The sequence below is a fragment of the Doryrhamphus excisus genome, chromosome 19 (genome assembly GCF_030265055.1).
Source record: "Doryrhamphus excisus isolate RoL2022-K1 chromosome 19, RoL_Dexc_1.0, whole genome shotgun sequence".
NCBI classification, from domain to species: Eukaryota; Metazoa; Chordata; class Actinopteri; order Syngnathiformes; family Syngnathidae; genus Doryrhamphus; species Doryrhamphus excisus.
In genome coordinates, this window is record NC_080484.1 from 16,872,181 (window position 1) to 16,893,537 (window position 21,357).

The 21,357-nt window shown below is 39.5% G+C and overlaps 3 protein-coding genes across 8 annotated transcripts; 1 reads left to right on the forward strand and 2 right to left on the reverse strand.

Moving 5' to 3' along the window:
* Window positions 1-1,132: 1,132 nt before the first annotated feature.
* On the reverse strand, window positions 1,133-10,936 carry u2af2a (U2 small nuclear RNA auxiliary factor 2a). Of its 2 annotated transcripts, none has more exons than XM_058056293.1 (12): window positions 10,354-10,936; window positions 9,691-9,832; window positions 7,442-7,477; window positions 7,197-7,300; window positions 4,856-5,007; window positions 4,668-4,784; window positions 4,442-4,580; window positions 4,239-4,318; window positions 4,033-4,155; window positions 3,872-3,958; window positions 2,109-2,357; window positions 1,133-2,028 (listed from the first exon to the last, which is right to left on the reverse strand). In XM_058056293.1, the coding sequence occupies exons 1-12, from the start codon at window positions 10,400-10,402 to the stop codon at window positions 1,894-1,896; spliced, it is 1,413 nt and encodes a 470-aa protein (XP_057912276.1). In that variant the 5' UTR covers window positions 10,403-10,936; the 3' UTR covers window positions 1,133-1,893. The 2 variants fall into 2 exon arrangements, with proteins under 2 accessions (XP_057912276.1, XP_057912275.1); XM_058056292.1 differs by having other exon boundaries at window positions 4,424-4,580.
* A 238-nt stretch (window positions 10,937-11,174) lies between these two features.
* Window positions 11,175-19,294, reverse strand: ccdc106a (coiled-coil domain containing 106a). Of its 4 annotated transcripts, none has more exons than XM_058056298.1 (7): window positions 19,056-19,294; window positions 16,663-16,741; window positions 16,481-16,579; window positions 16,152-16,397; window positions 14,322-14,603; window positions 14,081-14,239; window positions 11,175-12,606 (listed from the first exon to the last, which is right to left on the reverse strand). In XM_058056298.1, exons 2-7 carry the CDS (start codon window positions 16,730-16,732, stop codon window positions 12,290-12,292), a joined length of 1,173 nt encoding a protein of 390 aa, XP_057912281.1. In that variant the 5' UTR covers window positions 16,733-16,741; window positions 19,056-19,294; the 3' UTR covers window positions 11,175-12,289. The 4 variants fall into 4 exon arrangements, with proteins under 4 accessions (XP_057912281.1, XP_057912280.1, XP_057912278.1 ...); XM_058056297.1 differs by having other exon boundaries at window positions 18,990-19,294; XM_058056295.1 differs by lacking the exon at window positions 19,056-19,294 and adding an exon at window positions 17,936-18,798.
* Window positions 18,286-19,990, forward strand: LOC131106843 (transmembrane protein 238-like). 2 transcript variants are annotated; one of them, XM_058056299.1, is made up of 3 exons: window positions 18,286-18,562; window positions 18,818-18,942; window positions 19,040-19,990. In XM_058056299.1, the coding sequence occupies exon 3, from the start codon at window positions 19,080-19,082 to the stop codon at window positions 19,407-19,409; it is 330 nt and encodes a 109-aa protein (XP_057912282.1). In that variant the 5' UTR covers window positions 18,286-18,562; window positions 18,818-18,942; window positions 19,040-19,079; the 3' UTR covers window positions 19,410-19,990. The 2 variants fall into 2 exon arrangements, with proteins under 2 accessions (XP_057912282.1, XP_057912283.1); XM_058056300.1 differs by having other exon boundaries at window positions 18,455-18,472.
* Window positions 19,991-21,357: the final 1,367 nt, after the last annotated feature.

A 21,357-nucleotide genomic window follows, 5' to 3' on the forward strand; every position in this document is an offset into this window, starting at 1 on the left:
GCATAGCATGCATGCATACACGCCCTATATGATAGCATGCATAAATGACCTATATGTATGATAGCATAGCATGTATGCATACACATCCTATATGATAGCATAGCATGCATGCATACACACCCTATATGATAGCATGCATACACACCCTATGTGATAGCATAATTAGACACTAGATATGATAGCATGCATTAGCATCAAATAGGTTAGCAAGTCATAGCACACAGCCTCCAATGCATGAAGAACAATATCCATTCTAGTTTTGACACCAGCCATGAGCGGGGGAGAAGGGGGGGGGGGTCTACTCTTGATCTCATATTATGTCATGCTTATGAAATGGGGTCAAGGGTCAATGTTCCATGATGTTGTTGATGTTTCAGGGGTTGATGTTTCGGGCCATGCAGACAGAAATGATAGAAATGAGCATCATAGAGAAGGTTCACGTGATGCTTACCTTGCAGGCTTCTATATCTGGAAGTCATCATCCAGTACATACATCCAGTATACTGTCACACAGCACGGTGTGCAAGTGGCAAACAGCTCCACCGTGTGGACATTACAGCTAACTACAACCAGTAGTACTACGGCCAGTTGATAGTTGATAATAGTCATTTTTATACAGTGGTGGTGTGATAAATACATAAGTTATATTATGATACAAATTAGAAATATATATTAGCATTAAAGTAATACATCTAAATATATTTTATACTACATAATTTATTGTATACAGTATGTTTTTTGGACATGATAAAAACATTATGACTGTATGATTATTATCATACTGATAAATCCAAGCCTTTTAAAAAAATGCTCCAATGAGGCAAATCAAGCGCTCCTTTTTTCTCCTGCTTGTGATGTTGAGGACCCGTCGTAAAACACTGCGTTTGAAAAAGTGTCAACGTTTTTGCCGGAGATCTCCGTGGTGTCGCACTGTCTGCTCGGAGCATGTGCCTGAATACAGTACACCTTGCTGGGCCACAGCAGGTGGCTCCTCGCCCTCTCCATGCTCTGGTTCTCCTGATAGTAGCTGGCAGTCATTTGTTTCAGGGGTTGTATAGATTCTACAATGATGAGAAACACATGTCATATGAATATTTGTGGCATATTTCGAATGAGCGGACGAGGCGTATGATCATTATTCATGTTTTTATTTGGTCTTGTCAGAGAGGAGAGACGATGCACACAAACAAACAGGAAAGAAAGAAAGAACTGCCGAGCGGGTCCAAGCACATGTTACAGTTCAATTAGCAAGGAGAGTGTAGGTAGGTAGGTAGAAGATAAGTGAAATTGACTAATTAAAGGAGGGGCTTTTCCTAAGCAAACGGTTATGAATCATGTTAAGGCTTTTGGTAAGCTAAATCCCAATCTGTGTTTTGTTTTTGTTTTTTTAATCATCTCCTGTGAAGCAAACATTGCAGCTGATGTGATGGATCCTACAGTGAAGCTACACACGCTATTATTGGAACAAGAACACTAAACATTGGCCACAAATCCTCCTGGGGGGGGCAGTAGTCTGACAAAACAAAAAAAAAAAGATGTCCGTTCTAGTCTTCCTAAAAGACGGCGTTAAGTGAAGTGGACGTTAGCGCTAGTGAATGATAACTCTCCATCGTGTACAGCCGACCTTCCTTCCGTTAAATACAAACATCCATGTGTTGTGTCGCCCAAACCCGCCCCTCCCCGCCCCGCCCTCCCCGGTAAAGTATAAAAATGGTTGACCCCAACCTGGACCTATTAGAACACACATTTTTCAATAAACAAAACAAAAAAAAACAGCTATGCCCATCCCCCTCCCAACAACAACAAGAAACCCCCACTTCTCAAATTTGAATGACGCTGTTGTCTCCAATGCCCCCCCTCCCGCGCCCACCCCCTCCCCACGTCAGGCCTCCTCTACCAGAAGTCCCGGCGGTGGTACGCGTCCGGGTCGCAGTACTTGGTCACCACCACCCTGTTGGCAAACTTCCTTCCTGTCAGGCCCTGCATGGCTTTCTGGGAGTCGAACACCGACATGAACTCCACAAAGATCTGAACGTGGACAAGGAGAACAACCGTCAAAGCGGGTTGGTCGTGAAAGAGCGGACGAGGAGCGGGCCGCGGCGCCTTACCTTCCCGGTGCCGGGCACCTCCAGGCCGTCGACGGGCCGCGGGATCTCGATGCTCTTGACCTGGCCGTATTTGCTGCACTCGTCCCGGACGTCTTCCACGATCTCCTCGTACTCGTCGTCGTCCAGCAGCTCCTCGGGCGCCACCATGTTCATCAGGCACAGCACTTCGGTGGGCAGGCCGCCGATTTGGGTCACGCTGCTGTTCAGGCCCGGCACCTGCAGCGTGACGGGGGTCTGGTTTATGGTGGTCTGCAAAGACAGGAGGTGACAGGACGTGTTAGACCTCATCGGTTCATGCGCCGACACTTTATAGTAGACGTGTCGAGAGGGGAAGCTAATTGATGCACGTGATGGTACGCTCCTGTGACACCCCTCCATAAGGCTCCAATAAAAGGTCTCCTATCCAGGTACATTCAGGATAACGTGGCATACCGAGGATTTGGGGAAATTCCTTCTCGGGTGATTGATTTCACACAGCAAAATAATAATAATAATAGCGTTACCTTCGGGAGCCAGTGTGTGCTGAAGCTAACTGGCTGGTAGCTAGCTGTGGTGTGGTGTCACCATGCTTCTTGGGCGAAGCAATGTTCAAAACAACAACAATAATAAATGAAAAAAATATTTAAAATAATTTGAGAATAAGAATAAAATAAGAGAATAAGAATAAAATAAGAGAAGAATGGAATAAGAACAAAATAAGAGAATAAGAACAAAATAAGAACAACATAAGAACAAAATAAGAACAAAATAAGAATTAAATAAGAGAGTAAGAACAAAATAAGAGAGTAAGAACAAAATAAGGGAATAAAATAAGAGAATAAAAATAAAATAAGGGAATAAAATAAAATAAAAGAATAGAATAAAATAAGAGAAAAATACAATAAGAATAAAATAAGGCAATAAGAATAAAATAAGAGAATAAGAAGAGAATAAGAACAAAATAAGAGAATAAGAACAAAATAAGAGAATAAGAAAAAAATAAGAACAAAATAAGAATAAAATAAGAGAATAAGAAGAGAATAAGAACAAAATAAGAGAATAAGAACAAAATAAGAACAAAATAAGACTAAGAACAAAATAAGGGAATAAAATGAGAATAAGAAAAAATAAGGGAATAAAATAAGAGAATAAGAATAAAATAAGGGAATAAAATAAAAGATTAGAATAAAATAAGAGAATAATAAAATAAGAGAATAATAAAATAAGAATAAAATAAGGCAATAAGAATAAAATAAGAGAATAAGAACAAAATAAGAACAAAATAAGAATAAAATAAGAGAGTAAGAACAAAATGAGAGTAAGAACAAAATAAGGGAATAAAATAAGAGAATAAGAATAAAATAAAAAAATAGAATAAAATAAGAGAATAAAATAAAAGAAGAATACAATAAGAATAAAATAAGGCAATACGAATAAAATAAGAATAAAATAAGAGAATAAGAAAAATAATAATCATAATAAAGCTTCATATGCAGCTCACATGCTCATTTCCAGAAGGTTTTATAGATTGAATATTTGCATCCCATTACATGCATTAATTAGCCGCCTCTTTTAGCTGTTTTTATATCTTTAGAGTGTGCAGACAAAGAAAGACGTTTATGTTCATGTCCTACATAAAGATGGTGGAAACATTCCCCTACTGACCTAAGACTAAGAAGGCATCATTAAGATGGAGGTGGCTGTTTAACAAAACTACAATAACGCTCATTGTTGATCAAATGAAAAAAAGGAGGCTCGTGAGCGAGCCCGGACCAGCCACATACCAGGGTGGCGTTCTTGGATCCCACGCTGGCTCGCTGCACCAGGAGCTTTTTGTCGCCCAGCTGCATGCCGTTGAGCCCAGCAATAGCCTGCAATGACGCCAAGTGTCAGGAGCGGAAGAGCGGGCCGTGGCGATGCGATGTAGCGTCGCTGCAGCGCTCACCTGGTCGTTGAGGTTGACGTCAACGTATTCACAGAAGGCGTATCCTTTAGACAGGCCCGTGGCGCTGTCCTTCACCAGGTTGAAGGCCTTCAGCGGTCCGAATGACGTCAGCAGCTCCTTCACCTGCGACACGAATACCAAGTTTCCCCCGTCACATAAAGCGTCCAGGTAAGCAGGCAATGGGCTTCGCCGGGCGAGCCGCTCACCTGGTCGTCATTCAGGTAGTTGGGCAGACCGCCGATGAAGAGCTTGTGAGCCGAGTCGGGCACCACGGTGGACACCACGCCTGGAGACAAGAACACCTTTGAGGACAGCAAACAGTGCCAGCTCCTGTGGAGTTTTGCTCAAATGGTGTATGAATGATGCAAACAGTAGTAATAGTAGTAAAAACCATTAATTGTCTGTGTACCAGGCACATAGACACTGGGGTTCTCGCTCATGCCCGGCAGTGGCTGGTAATCGTGGGGACGGCGGATTTTCAGGCTCTGGCCTTGAAAGATGATTCCATCAAAAGCCATTGCCTGAGTGGTCTCATCCACTGAGCGGAACTGGGCAGGAAAAGTCAGGTTATTGTCTTTTTCTGCTCGTCATAGATACGTCTGCACGGGAGAAACCACGCGACGGGGGCGCCCCACCTCAAGGAAGGCAAAATTCTTATCCTGGTTGATCTGCACTGCCAGCACGGGGTTCCCTGGGGCCTGGGTGAGACCACCCAAACGCATCTGAGCGTTGAAGAAGTCCATCATTGACTCCTGCAGACGAGTGGCACGGTTAAAATATGGCGTTAGCCGACAGTCGAATCAGTGGCGCTCTTCTGTCTGACCTCCGTGATGCCAAAGGGGATGTTTCCCACGTACAGCCGGCGGGCCTGCCGGGTCATCTGGCTGCCCACCACGGGCACCGGGGTGGGGGTGACGGCCAGGCCGTCTGGAGTCATGGTGGGCAAGAGGGCTGTTGCTGGGATCTGGCCTGCAGCTGTGGACACACGGTGAAGACAGCAGTGGGACCTCGGTGACCGCACCCCCAAACATTCAAAATATTGCCCCCGTTTGCGTTCGCCCGCTTGGTTAGCATCAAAAAATGGCGTGTTGTTTGTTGCCATCAACCTTTAACTCGCCATGTTACACCGGTGGTTTGGCACCGTTAATTAGCCGTGTTACACCCGTGGTTTGGCACCGTTAATTAGCCGCGTTACACCCGTGGTTTGGCACTGTTAATTAGCAGTGTTACACCCGTGGTTTGGCACTGTTAATTAGCAGCGTTACACCCGTGGTTTGGCACTGTTAATTAGCAGTGTTACACCCGTGGTTTGGCACCGTTAATTAGCCGTGTTACACCCGTGGTTTGGCACCGTTAAGTCGCCGTGTTACACCCGTGGTTTGGCACCGTTAAGTCGCCGTGTTACACCCGTGGTTTGGCACCGTTAAGTCGCCGTGTTACACCCGTGGTTTGGCACCGTTAAGTCGCCGTGTTACACCCGTGGTTTGGCACCGTTAAGTCGCCGTGTTACACCCGTGGTTTGGCACCGTTAAGTCGCCGTGTTACACCCGTGGTTTGGCACCGTTAAGTCGCCGTGTTACACCCGTGGTTTGGCACTGTTAAGTCGCCGTGTTACACTTGTGGTTTGGCACTGTTAATTAGCCGTGTTACACCCGTGGTTTGGCACTGTTAATTAGCCGCGTTACACCCGTGGTTTGGCACTGTTAATTAGCCGCGTTACACCCGTGGTTTGGCACTGTTAATTAGCCGCGTTACACCCGTGGTTTGGCACCGTTAATTAGCCGCGTTACACCCGTGGTTTGGCACCGTTAATTAGCCGCGTTACACCCGTGGTTTGGCACCGTTAATTAGCCGCGTTACACCCGTGGCTTGGCACCGTTAATTAGCTGCGTTACACCCGTGGTTTGGCACTGTTAAGTCGCCGTGTTACACTTGTGGTTTGGCACCGTTAATTAGCCGCGTTACACCCGTGGTTTGGCACTGTTAATTAGCCGCGTTACACCCGTGGTTTGGCACTGTTAATTAGCCGCGTTACACCCGTGGTTTGGCACTGTTAATTAGCCGCGTTACACCCGTGGTTTGGCACTGTTAAGTCGCCGTGTTACACTTGTGGTTTGGCACCGTTAATTAGCCGCGTTACACCCGTGGTTTGGCACTGTTAATTAGCCGCGTTACACCCGTGGTTTGGCACTGTTAATTAGCCGCGTTACACCCGTGGTTTGGCACTGTTAATTAGCCACGTTACACCCGTGGTTTGGCACTGTTAATTAGCCGCGTTACACCCGTGGTTTGGCACTGTTAATTAGCCGTGTTACACCCGTGGTTTGGCACTGTTAATTAGCCGCGTTACACCCGTGGTTTGGCACTGTTAATTAGCCGCGTTACACCCGTGGTTTGGCACTGTTAATTAGCCGCGTTACACCCGTGGTTTGGCACTGTTAATTAGCCACGTTACACCCGTGGTTTGGCACTGTTAATTAGCCGCGTTACACCCGTGGTTTGGCACCGTTAAGTCGCCGTGTTACACCCGTGGTTTGGCACCGTTAATTAGCCGCGTTACACCCGTGGTTTGGCACCGTTAATTAGCCGCGTTACACCCGTGGTTTGGCACCGTTAATTAGCCGCGTTACACCCGTGGTTTGGCACCGTTAATTAGCCGCGTTACACCCGTGGTTTGGCACCGTTAAGTCGCCGCGTTACACCCGTGGTTTGGCACTGTTAATTAGCCACGTTACACCCGTGGTTTGGCACTGTTAATTAGCCGTGTTACACCCGTGGTTTGGCACTGTTAAGTCGCTGTGTTACACCCGTGGTTTGGCACCGTTAAGTCGCCGTGTTACACCCGTGGTTTGGCACTATTAGCCGCATTACACCCGTGATTTGGCACTATTAGCCGCGTTACACGCGTGGTTTGGCACTGTTAATTAGCCGTGTTACACCCGTGGTTTGGCACCGTTAAGTCGCCGTGTTACACCCGTGTTTTGGCACTGTTAAGTCGCCGTGTTACACCCGTGGTTTGGCACTGTTAATTAGCCGCGTTACACCCGTGGTTTGGGGCCCATGTCGTTATGACATGGGCAGCTGAGAACAATGCGGCCTATATATGTACATACCCCCCCCCTAAAATGAGTGAGTGGTACAGTCTGTGAGCCAAGGGAGGGTACCTTGCATGGCTTTGTACTGCATGGGGCTGATGTTTTCAAAACCAGGCGGCGGCACATCCCAGTACTTCTTCACCTTCTTCTTCTTCTCGCGGTGCGGAGAGCGGCTGTTGGAGAGAGATATGAAGATACGGAATGACGGGAGACGTCCACAGACTGGGGCAAAGGTTGGGCCAAAGAAGAAACAATGTATTGAAATGTGGGGGGGTCATTGGATGGGTGGCTTTGGGGTTTGTTTGCTGTATTACCTTGCTGTATTGTCCTGTGGGTAGCTCGGTGGTGAGCTGAAATGACATTGGGAGGGATTTCACATTTCTCTCAAACCAGTCAACATTTGCACTTCACTTCCATTGTAAACTGCTAGCAAGTCATCCGCACCCAGGACGCCCCCCCCCCCATACGAGTCTGTTTAGGCCAATAGCTAAATGCTGTAGCGCAAGAAGTCTCAATGTAAACATTATGGCTCTATATGAAGTATTTTGTTCTTCTACTTCTGGTAAATCTTGTCCAGCCTTCAATGTGAAGAACTGGTAATTGTGTGATTCAAATAAGGATGAAGAAAACCAAGTATTTGTTTCTTTGCGCACTTAAAAGGGAGGGGGGGCATACATTTATGTACCTGTATGTGTAAAATAAAACTAAACAACTCAAAAATGATCATTAAAAAATTACTTAACACAAAATAAGTTGAATACAAGTTCAAGGTATTCAATTGGACAAAATCAAATTCATTCATAAAAAATGGACAGTAAAAATTTAAAAATGAGAAATTGGGGCCTCGTTTATGAAAAAAGGTTGCTGCACAGCAGTTTATGAAATATGCATCTTTTTGACGCTACATAACCGTTCACCTTCTGCAGAGTGACAGGGAAGACTAAGTGCAACTTTGCATATTTTTCGGCAAACAGCATATGAATGCACATTGTGTTCTGCGTCATTGTGGTGTATCACAGAAGAAAAATTAAGTTAAGTTAAGTTAAATTTAATTTAATTTAATGAAAGAAAATTAAATTAAATTAAATTATTTAAAAAAAAATTAAATTAAAATTAAAATTAAAATTAAAATTAAAATTAAAATTAAAATTAAAATTAAAATTAAAATTAAAATTAAAATTAAAATTAAAATTAAAATTAAAATTAAAATTAATTAAATTTAATTTAATTTAAAATTTGAGCATAAATTTAATTTAAAACAGCGATTATTGCATTTACTACCGCGACCAGCAGAGGGTGTTGCATACTCCTGAGCCCCTGTCGCCGCAGTAAAGATGTAAAGGTGAACCCAACGGGCGGCACGAAACCGTGACCGGAGCGTCCCGAACAGTAACGCTAACAGAGCCCTTGCAGGGAGATGTTATGTTTGCGTTGGAGTCTAAACAAGATATCCACACACAAACACTGATTCTCCAATTTGTTACGGAGCAAACCACTACCTGTATGCATAGGAGCCTGTACTTCTTTCTTAAACTTCAACCCTCCTGCTTAGATTAGATTAGATTAGATTCAACTTTATTGTTATTGCTCATGTCACTTGTACAGGGCAACAAAATGCAGTTAGCATCCAACCAGAAGTGCAATTTTTATAAGTACATTAGTATGGACGGATCTATGTAAATAAAACTATACAGGCTATGACTATAATACAGTGAGGATATGTACAGGGATATAAATGACTATAATATGGCTATTGTAGATTATACAGATTATAAACAGTGTGGGTATGACAATATATAATAACAGTAATATATACAGTATTGCAATGGAGTGACTAGGGTATGGAAATGACTATAATATGGCTATTGTAGATTATACAGATTATAAACAGTATGGATATGACAATATATAATAGCAGTAATATGTACAGTATTGCAGTGAAGTGACTAGAGTAGAGTATGGTTATTGCAGATTATATAAATTATAAACAGTATGATCAATGAATCAACAGATAGTATACTTAGACCTATATATATAGACTTACACAGCGGTGTAGATATTTAATGGCTGAGTTCTAATCTCCTTGACTTCTATTACTACATAACCAGATTTAGAAGGCGACAAACAGCTTTTCTATGACGTATGTCTTATTTTCTCACGTATATACAAATGTCAGTACAGTGTGGCATTTCAATTTATACCAGTACGAGTCAATTTCTTACCATTGGTGCAGAGATCCGCTGCAAAGGTGTAAAAATAGATGCACTTAAGTGCAATAAGTACCCGGTGGCGTTTCAAATAAACACTTTCAAGTGCTCAATATTCTGTTTTTAGTCGGCTGACAAAAACAACATACACCCAAAGGGACTGGAAAACATGCGTGGACTCCCGGTTGGGTCGTAAGGAAGAAGTGTGTGTCTATGCGTGCTTATGAATTGGGATAAAAATCAATATGAGCAAACTGTGCCAATGGAAAAGCCAGGAGCTGGGATGTCGGAGTCTTTGGCCAGCACGGGGGAACTCCCGGCTTGTCTGTCCGAGATACACCAAGGGTGGCACTCACCTGCGTCTGTGTCTGCGATCCTTACTGTCGCCACGGCGATCCCGGCTGCGTCTGTCCCTGTCTCTGCTTCTCCTCTTCCTGTCTCTGCTGCGGCTGCGGGAACCGGAGCGACGGTGGTGGCGGTTCTCCTTGTCCCGCTCGGCTGGACACAAGACCCGGGCATGATTAAGTCCTGGGCAGTGTTGATTACACATTTTTGTAATATTTAATGCTGTATTTAATTCCTAAATGTAATTATTAAGTCATGAAATTAGACATAAAAAATGTTTTTCTTGTTAAATTAGGGTTATAAGCGAGATATAAATGCTGCCATTGACAATTATGCAAATTAGACATGACCCGCTATGTAGCGCCACCAATAGATCGCAGTCCTTTGGTAAACACTGGATCCCCGTGTGCTGTAAATAACAGCAGGGTGGCGTTTTAATCGAAATTAATTGTCATGATTCATGACATGCTTCACTTGCATCATTTTATTCGTAAAATGCGTTTAAATGTTATCCAAAATGCAACAGTTTAAAAATTGCTGGCGTCCTGAGTATGCGGCTAACTCGCTCGCGTTCCAGCAAATAGACCCATCCATTGCGGAATAGCGTCATGGCGGCGAGACAAATCGACGATAATCACACTTATGTTATCAAATAGCGAAGAGTGTGCGCTTACCTTGTTTGTTTTCGGACAGCTGCCTTTCAAATTCGTCGAAGTCCGACATCTCGGTAAGCTTTGGCGGCTTTCCGCGACTGCGTTATTCAGTTGGCGATGGCTAGCTTCAAGCTGGCAACAAAAGTGACACAAAAAAACAAACGCCTTGCCAAGTGTGCACACCGCAATTGGCCTCAATTCAAGATGTACCTCGGGATATATGTCTTAGAATTATTTGACGTGCACACAAACGAGCAGTGTAGTGGTTATTTACAATTCGTGAGCAAAGTCATTGGAGAGAAACGTGTTCGCGTGGGTTAGCAAGACAAGCTAATAGCAAAGTCCAGAAGAATAGGCCTAGCTGCTAGCTAGCTGGCTAGCTACGACAGCCGAATGAATGAGGCTATTCCACCGCTGCAAAAACACAAATCCCCGAAGCCCACTGGCCCAAAAAGCACAGTCGCTTGACTGAATAAAAATCGGAACGATATCGAGGGGAAAGACGCTGGCGATAAGTAGAAAGAAAACAGTATGCCCGCTTTTTCTTCCTCTACCCGACTCCCAGGTCTCCCCAGCACCGGAAGCGGATGGACGAACTTCCGCAAAATGTCCGCCAGGACTTAACTCGGCGTTCCTGTAAAAACAACGCCGTTGTTTGATGTGAAATAGATTAGTTAGAACACCAAACAACCTTTGTGACTAATTTTTAATTTCCATGTTTTCGGGGTAATTGAACGTTATACTTCAACGTGATGACGGAACGTAATGAATTATTCGTCTTTGCGTGTATAATTTTATAGCAATGTTCGCGTTTTATTTAATAAATAACAGCAATTAGAGACTTTTTCAAAATCCAAATTTGTTTTAATTGTTGGACGACACTTTAAAAGGGCAAGTGATAGAAGGAAGGTTGACAAAAATACAAATAAGACACACAAAAAAACACCACATTGAATATAAATACGGGCTGCGTTTTTCTTACAAACATTACGGTACAAAATCAGTGCACTCGAAAAAAAAACCGTGTGAAGCCACATAGCTGTATAGTTTGAATTATTACTGTATCCAAATGTTAGCCTAACCTCATAAATCAGATTTTACATCACATAGAGTGGAACATAATAAAGTGAGCATCATGAGGGTCACGGAGTGGACTAGTGGTTGCATGTTGTACCCCAAAACACATGCATGTTAGACTAAGTGAAGAGTCGGAATTGTCCATAGGTCTGGATGCCTCTTTGTTTATGCTCATAATGTCATTTTGGTCTGGAGCCACCGGACGTGCTTGAGAAGTCGCTACCAACACGTTCCCGTGAAAGAATACGTGACAAATGCATCGCAAGAATGCAGTGTGTCCCTCGTGATGGGTGGACGCTTATTAGCTCACCTTTTACTTGGGGTGCACGACAATTAACATGACATCATACCGATAAATCCCTTAACATTAAAAGTAGCTCCGATTACCAATAACACTCCGATGAGGGGAGATTACCCGCAAATCAAGCGCTCCTTTTTTTCCCCTGACATCCTCTGAGCTCACTTGTGAACAAATGTTTACTTTAAGAGGAAGACATTTTGCGTGCTAGTTGTACCAAATGCTGTGTGATGAGTGGGTGGGGGTTGGGGGGGGGGGGGACTATGTAGCATACACAAATAAACCTCGTGCCGTTTGAAAAGTACAAAAGATTGGCCAGAAACCTCTGTGGTGTCACACCAGGTCCTCGGAGCGTGCGCCTGAATACAGTGCACCCTGCTGGGCCGCAGCTGTTTGCTCCTCCCCCCTCTATACTCTGCTTCCCCTGATAGTAGTGACGTGTATTATATCGGTTTGAAAAAAAAAAAAAAAAGATAACAAGCATCTCTACTTTTGGCTCTTCATGATGTCTCCCAAGCGGCGGTGCGCCAAAGAAAAGGAAAGCCATCACCACAAAAGTGAAAAAGACGTCCTCTGAGACGGTCAGTGTCTGAACCTGTATGAGATGGGCAGGAGCAGGTTGTTCTTCTTCAGGGCTTGCACCCGGCTCAGCGTCTCCTCATCCAGCGCCGTGTAGCAGCGGCGGGCGTAGTCCAGCAGCTTCTCCTTGGAGGGGTCGAACTCCCCCACCAGCGCCACTTTCTCCGGCGCCACCAGGAGCAGCTCTGCGATGGGCGTGGTGGAAGCCACCGTGTTGCGGTCCACGCCGTGGATCTGGAAGGCTTTGGACATGTTTTTCAGACGCTGGTATGTGAGGAGGATCTTCTTGTAGCGGAAGAGCACTCCGGCGGCGTCTTTTACTGAAAGGCAGACAATGAAATAGGAAGCTTCAGCATTCAAATGGGAAGTGGCACGTTTGAGAGTCACCCACTGATGACATCATTGGACAAAGGCGACATAACCTGCGCTATGCTAACTGATTTTGGTAATGCTAATGGTTTAATTTCATTTGAACATGCATCAGATTCCAATTGAGTGCATCCCATAATCAGTTCCCAGTTCCACATGTCCAAAAGGAGTAGGAAGAAGCAAAGCTTATTAAATCCTACCCCTCCATCTGGTACTTTTACAATCACTATTTGTTCACTTCCTGCTTTCCTAACATAGTTTTTAAATTAAATTAAATTAAATTAAATTAAATTAAATTAAATTAAATTAAATTAAATTAAATTAAATTAAATTAAATTAAATTAAATTAAATTAAATTAAATTAAATTAAATTAAATTAAATTAAATTAAATTAAATTAAATTAAATTAAATTAAATTAAATTAAATTTAAAAATTTTTATTTAAACAAAAATTAAATTTAAATTTAAATTTAAATTTAATTTTTTTTTAATTTTTAAATTTAAATTTAAATTTATTTTTTTAAATTAAAATTAATTTAATTTAATTTAATTTAATTTAATTTAATTTAATTTAATTTAATTTAATTTAATTTAATTTAATTTAATTTTTTTTAATTTTTAAATTTAAATTAAATTTAATTTTTTTTTAATTTTTAAATTTAAATTGAAATTTATTTTTTTTTAAATTAAAATTTTTAAAATTAATTTTAATTTAATTTAATTTAATTTTTTTTTAATTTAAAATTTTTAAAATTAATTTTAATTTAATTTAATTTAATTTAATTTAATTTAATTTAATTTAATTTAATTTAATTTAATTTAATTTAATTTAATTTAATTTAATATTGAAATTGAAATTAAAATTAAAATTAAAATTAAAATTAAAATTAAAATTTTATTTTATGTTAAAAAGCCATAGCATTTCAGCATGTGGAATCAAACTATGGAATGGATTGGATTGAGATATTTTAAAATATCAAGAACACTGATAGACTCACGCAGTGTATGAATAACATAACAAAAAGCTCAACACGTTGCACACAATGTGGCGTAAATGTTTGATGGTAATCGAAAAAACACGCTAAGCCGGGCTGACGTATTGTTGACATATTTACCCTTTTTACATGTTCTCCATTGAAAAACAATCTGGAAGGAGCGTGGTGAAAATAGACGATGTTGTTATATATTTCTTTGATATCAGACGGAGTAAGCCTGTTCATATTTCCAAATAGATGCCATTTGCCGCATAAAAAGTCACGCTATGCATTGGTTCAGGACCGAGAACAGCGGCAGACAGAGCGAGTAAGCGTCTTTTTTTCCACTTTTAAGTGTGTGATTTTTGCGAATGATTGCAACTGGTTTTCCTGGTACCAAAGCGGTGGTCGGGGCCCCCTGCACTGGGGCTTTGTGGAGTCTGAGTCTTACCTCTTTGCCGCTCTTTAAGGCCTCGGAATACCCGCCTTCTCTTGAACTGCTGCTGTTTGTTGCTGTTGACGGCATCCTCAACTGGCATCATTTCCTCCTCCTCCAGGTAGCCATCATGCTCCAAGTACTCGTCACATTCTCCCAAGAGCGAAAAGGAATCTGTTGCACGGCCAAAAGACAGAGGTCATCGACTGCTGGCACGGAAGAGTACCTGAGGAGATCCGGGTTCCAGCATTATGACCTGCTCCTAAGCTGCCGTGTCCATTCAGGAGTGCTCGGCTGGAGCTGGCGGAGCCGGCGCCGCTGCCGCTGCCGCTGGATGAGTGACCCGCAGCGCCCAGCCCTTGAAGGAGGGCCTGGGACGGTGCAGAGGTAAACAGAGCGTTCATGGAGGCCAGGTGGGTGCTTACGGCGTCGGAGACGTGCTTTTTGGCGGGAGCAGCGGGAGCAGCGCTCGCACCGGCCGGCCTTCGCTGGAGGAACTGGTGAGAGGGGAAGCGTGGCGAGTCCGTCGTTTGTTGCTCTAGAAGAGGGGGAATAGGAGGGAATAAAGGTGCAATCACACATGTGCATCATCCGACTAAATACCTCAACATTGTATTACAATATACGCTCATTCTCCACATTATTATTATTATTATTATTATTTATTATTATGCATTTCTTTTTATCTAGCTTTTTTCTTTCTTTGTTCTTTTTTCTTTTTATCTCTTTTTTCTTTTCTTTAGTTTTTCTTTTTATCTAGCTTTTTTCTTTCTTTTTTTATTTTCTTTATCCATCTATCTATCTATCTATCTATCTATCTATCTATCTATCTATCTATCTATCTATCTATCTATCTATCTATCTATCTATCTATCTATCTATCTATCTATCTATCTATCTATCTATCTTTTTTCTTTTTATCTATCTTTTTTCTTTTCTTTATTTTTATCTTTTTTCTTTCTTTTTTCTTTTTATCTATCCTTTTTCCTTCTCTTTCTTTTTATCTATCTTTTTTCTCTTTTTTCTTTTTTCTTTTTATCTCTTTTTTCTTTTCTTTATTTTTTCTTTTTATCTAGCTTTTTTCTTTCTTTTTTATTTTCTTTATCTATCTATCTATCTATCTATCTATCTATCTATCTATCTATCTATCTTTTTTCTTTTTATATATCTTTTTTCTTTTCTTTATTTTTATCTTTTTTCTTTCTTTTTTCTTTTTATCTATCCTTTTTCCTTCTTTTTCTTTTTATCTATCTTTTTTCTCTTTTCTCTTTTTTCTTTTATCTCTTTTTTCTTTTCTTTATTTTTTCTTTTTATCTAGCTTTTTTCTTTCTTTTTTATTTTCTTTATCTCTCTATCTATCTATCTTTTTTCTTTCTTTTTTCTTTTTATCTATCCTTTTTCCTTCTTTTTCCTTTTTATCTAGCTTTTTTCTTTCTTTTTTCTTTTTATCTCTTTTTTCTTTTCTTTATTTTTTCTTTTTATCTAGCTTTTTTCTTTCTTTTTTATTTTCTTTATCTATCTATCTATCTATCTATCTATCTATCTATCTATCTATCTATCTATCTATCTATCTCTTTTTTCTTTTCTTTATTTTTATCTTTTTTCTTTCTTTTTTCTTTTTATCTATCCTTTTTCCTTCTTTTTTCTTTTTATCTATCTTTTTTCTTTCTTTTTTTCTTTTATCTATCTTTTTATCTATCTTTTTTCTTTCTTTTTCTTTTTATCTATCCTTTTTCCTTCTTTTTTCTTTTTATCTATCTTTTTTCTTTCTTTTTTCTGTTATCTATCTTTTTATATATCTTTATTCTTTCTTTTTTCTTTTTATCTATCCTTTTTCTTTCTATCTATCTTTTTTCTTTTTATCTATCTATCTATCTATCTTTTTCTTTCTTTTTATCTATCTATCTATCTATCAGTATATGTTTGCTGACTAGTTGACTGACAGAGGTCGTCTGCCATTCAACCCTTGATGAACCCCGCCCACTGAAGCCCCCCCAGCACATACACCCCCACCCGACAGCCAAAACCCAGACTGTGGGGGCTGTGTGCTGACTTTGGGAAGATAACATGGATGTTTTGGGCCTACCAGCGGGACGTTCATCCTCTCTCCTCCCTCTCCAGGTGAAGCGTCTGGGCTCATCGCCTTGACTCTTTGTGGAAGAGATGAAGCGGTCCAGCTGGCACCGAAGGAAGTCCCTCTCCTCTTCCAGGTCCTCGATTCTCTTCTGCAGCCAGGAATTTTTCTCCAGAGAAATCTGCAGCTGCGTGCGTAGGTTGGTCATGGCCCGGAAGGAGTTGCTGACCGAAGAGTGGGCAGCAGACGGCAGAGACTCTGAGAAGGATGGTATGATAGGCCATTATCCCAATGATAAAACAAAGAAACAGCTAACATAGAAGACGGACATGAAAGTTCACCATCAAAGTTTGCATCACTTTGCTGGAGAAATCCTTGCTGCTCGAAGCTGCTTTCTTCCAGTGGCATGGTTATTTCATAAATCTCTTCATTTTTGGGAGCTGAACAGGAGACAAACAAGCACAATGAGGACCGGCAGTATCCTTTTTAAAAGGGAACATTGACACCAAAAATACCATCTTACTCTGCAAGTGGAGAGAAGCGGAGTTGCTCTTGGATGCGCTTGCAACCTCACACCGGTTTCCATTCTCCATGGCCAATATCTGGAAAATATAGAACGCAAATAATATCCATTTAGCTCAGGGCTGTACTTATTCTCGTAAGAATAGGTTTTCTGGGTTCAATTACACATTTTTTCCCAAAATATTATGACTTAATTTCAATTTTCCTCCTTTATTCCCATCATATTACCTCCATTAATTTTTAAAAAAACATTGTTTTGTTTTGCTTGTTTCTCCTAATGTCAGGACTTCTTTAATATTTCAACTCTATGCTACTAAAATGGTTTTACCTCATGGTTTTACCATTTTTTCTGGTTAGTTATGTCATTTTTACTAATATTAAAATGTAAAAAAAATAATAAAAATTTTAAAAAATCTCTTTAGATGACAACTTTTTTCTTGTGATATGAACAATGTTTGGCTTGGTGGTGCTTTGCGTTGGTCGTCATTATAGTGTACCTATGCTACTAAAATTGTTTCACCATTTTTTCTGCTTAGTTATGTTATTTTTACTAATATTAAAACGTAAAAAAATAATAATAAAAATTTTAAAAATCTCATTAGATGACAACAATGTTTGGCTTGGTGGTGCTTTGTGTTAGTCGTCATTATAGTGTACCTATGCTACTAAAATTGTTTTACCATTTTTTCTCGTTAGTTATGTTATTTTTACTAATATTAAAATGTAAAAAAAAATAATAATACAAATTTTAAAAATCCCATTAGATGACAACAATGTTTGGCTTGGTGGTGCTTTGTGTTGGTCGTCATTATAGTGTACCTATGCTACTAAAATTGTTTTACCATTTTTTTCTGGTTAGTTATGTTATTTTTACTAATATTAAAACGTAAAAAAAATAATAAAAATGTTAAAAATCTCATTAGTTGACAACAATGTTTGGCTTGGTGGTGCTTTGTGAGGGTCGTCATTAAAGTGTACCTAATAAATAGTCCGATGGTAAAAACGCGTTTATAGATATACATCGAAGCGGTAAAGCTGCTCTGACATTTAACGACACACGATATTCACATTATTATTATTATTATGACATCATCTGCTAACAATACCGAAGGAATATGCTAACGAGATCCAACGACCCAGTCAAGAAGCTAGCTAGCTGTCAAAATAACACCACAAGCCAATCATTGGACTTCATTTCTGTGTATAATTCAGCCTTTCCGACAGGATTCTTATTTTCGGGGTTGCAAAGTCGCCCATATGGGGCCGGTACGTACCGCATTTAGGCTGGTAATAACTGCATCATAAACATGTAATAAGACGCTATTACTCTGTCATGTCGCCATCTTGGGAGCTTGTCGGCTAGCTAACAAGCTAACAATAACAATCAGATTTATTATAAGCACAGACGATGGCGTCACTTCCGGTTAGAATGAACTTCCTTATAGAAACACTCCAAAATAACTACCATGTAATAAAAACAAATAACATATCATAAAATTAAATTTCACCTGAGTGTAATTTTATTCGAAAAAACGGGCGATATTTTGAAATGTGCCAGTTTACACTCTAACAGCAACGACGATGACACTTCCGGTTATTGTGACATTACAAAATATTGAAGCGCTCCCACATAACAATTTAGTATGAATAAATCAAATGTCATGCATTTCGTCAAATTAAAGTTTTGTTTGGGATGGTTATTAGTTTTGCGGGGAAACGGCAATGATTTAGATGTGCTAGCTTAGAGGCTAACAACCAAAATCCTTGCTAGCAAAGGCTATGGTGATGTCACTTCCGGTTACGATGACAAGGTGATTTATACAGCACTGGAGTTGGCCAGATGATTTCGTTATATTCATTAATTCATTAATTTTCTACCGCTTATCCTCGCGAATGTAAAGGTAAGTCAAAACATATAATCACGTCAATGTAGCCTACTTTGGAGTGCGAGTCTTAACGAGCCATATGCGAACAATAATTTCATCTGATGACGTCATTTCCGTCTGTTAATATTGCGCTATATTAAGCTGGTTTACAAATTTTTACATTTTAATATAAATACACCAAATGAAAATAATACGAGATTGTGATTTTGAGGCTGTTTCGCTTTGTTGAAATAAAGTTTTTCCTTCATCTGATTGCGCCATCGAGGACAGGTAGAACAAGCGAGGTGTCAAATTTCAGTGTTTACTACCGACTCAACTGACAACTTGATAAGGTCTCCGCCGGTGGCTTAAAAGTGTTTTCTACACGTCCCCCACAAAAGGAAGCCCCTTCGAGGGTAAGCTTTTTGATCATAATGGCTGTTTCCTTTGTTTTGTTTCATACTTGAGTGCTGCGTTCAGGGTCTTCGGGTTATTGTAACTTCCATCCCACAGCGCACAGGTGTGGCACCTTTGAGCCTTTTGACGACAAGCCATGGCGTCCAAGTATGACGGCTTGTCCCACTGCAAGCTGGCCCTGGTGTTTGCCGTGCTGATGGACCTCCTGGGCGTCATATCACTTCTGCTGGGGGTCTTCGCTCCCCTGGAGATCCGAGGACGGGACTTCGGGGACCTTCTGGTGTACTCCGGGGCTCTGCTGGTGCTCCTGTCCTTGGCGGGCTGGGTGCTGTGGTACAGCGGGAACATCGAGGGCCTGACATCCAGGAAGGAGCTCGGGGGCGCCGTGGGTGGAGCCGTGGACCGCCTGGCTCGATCCCTCAGCAGGAGGATACGCCTGCCCAGGACTCGGAGCAGTCCAACATAAGACCATGGAGCACGACGGGAATACTTTATAAGGACAAACAAACCCCAATTGGAACGTTCCACTGTTCATCCTTGCATGTAATACGGGGGTGTCCGAAAAATGAAAGGATGCAACAGTTATGGAAATACTCATATGAAGTTATTTATGTTCAAGAAAGGAGCTTTGTCATACTGACGTCAACTTATCAACTTTCACCAAAATATTTCAACTTTATTCCCATAATATTGCAACCCCCCCCCCCCTAAAAAAAAACTTGGTTTTGTTTCTCAAAATATTATCACAAAAAATAAATGTTTTTTCTTTAATATGTCAAATCATACTCATATTAATTGCAATGTGTTTTCTCCTTAGACTACAACTTTTTTCTTGTATTATTTGGACTTTATTCGCATATATTTTCACCTCATAATTATGAAGTCACCCACATAATATTTTGACTTTATTCTCATGACATGGTAACATTTTCCAAATTTTTTTTTCTTATATTGACTTAAAAATATATAAAATATTTAATATGTCAACTCTGTTACTAAAATGTCATTTTTCCAATTTTCTCCCATAAAATTAGCTTTTTTCTTGTATTATTTGGACTTTATTCGCATATATTTTCACCTCATAATTATGACGTCACTCACATAATATTTTGACTTTATTCTCATAACATGGTAACATTTTCCACATATTTTGTTTTCTTATATTGACTTAAAAATATATAAAATATTTAATATGTCAACTCTGTTACTAAAATGTCATTTTTCCAATTTTCTCCCATAAAATTAGCTTTTTTCTTGTATTATTTGGACTTTATTCGCATATATTTTCACCTCATAATTATGAAGTCACCCACATAATATTTTGACTTTATTCTCATGACATGGTAACATTTTCCACATATTTTGTTTTCTTATATTGACTTAAAAATATATAAAATATTTAATATGTCAACTCTGTTACTAAAATGTCATTTTTCCAATTTTCTCCCATAAAATTAGCTTTTTTCTTGTATTATTTGGACTTTATTCGCATATATTTTCACCTCATAATTATGAAGTCACCCACATAATATTTTGACTTTATTCTCATAACATGGTAACATTTTCCACATATTTTGTTTTCTTATATTGACTTAAAAATATATAAAATATTTAATATGTCAACTCTGTTACTAAAATGTCATTTTTCCAATTTTCTCCCATAAAATTAGCTTTTTTCTTGTATTATTTGGACTTTATTCGCATATATTTTCACCTCATAATTATGACGTCACTCACATAATATTTTGACTTTATTCTCATAACATGGTAACATTTTCCACATATTTTGTTTTCTTATATTGACTTAAAAATATATAAAATATTTAATATGTCAACTCTGTTACTAAAATGTCATTTTTCCAATTTTCTCCCATAAAATTAGCTTTTTTCTTGTATTATTTGGACTTTATTCGCATATATTTTCACCTCATAATTATGAAGTCACCCACATAATATTTTGACTTTATTCTCATAACATGGTAACATTTTCCACATATTTTGTTTTCTTATATTGACTTAAAAATATATAAAATATTTAATATGTCAACTCTGTTACTAAAATGTCATTTTTCCAATTTTCTCCCATAAAATTAGCTTTTTTCTTGTATTATTTGGACTTTATTCGCATATATTTTCACCTCATAATTATGAAGTCACCCACATAATATTTTGACTTTATTCTCATAACATGGTAACATTTTCCACATATTTTGTTTTCTTATATTGACTTAAAAATATATAAAATATTTAATATGTCAACTCTGTTACTAAAATGTCATTTTCCAGTTTTCTCCCATAAAATTAGCTTTTTGGCTCGTAAGAATACGTACATACAAAACGTACATAAAAGCTGCTGCTTTTATCTTTGGTTTGTTGCTCTTGGTAAAGACTTTTGTGAAGTTACTGCCATTTTC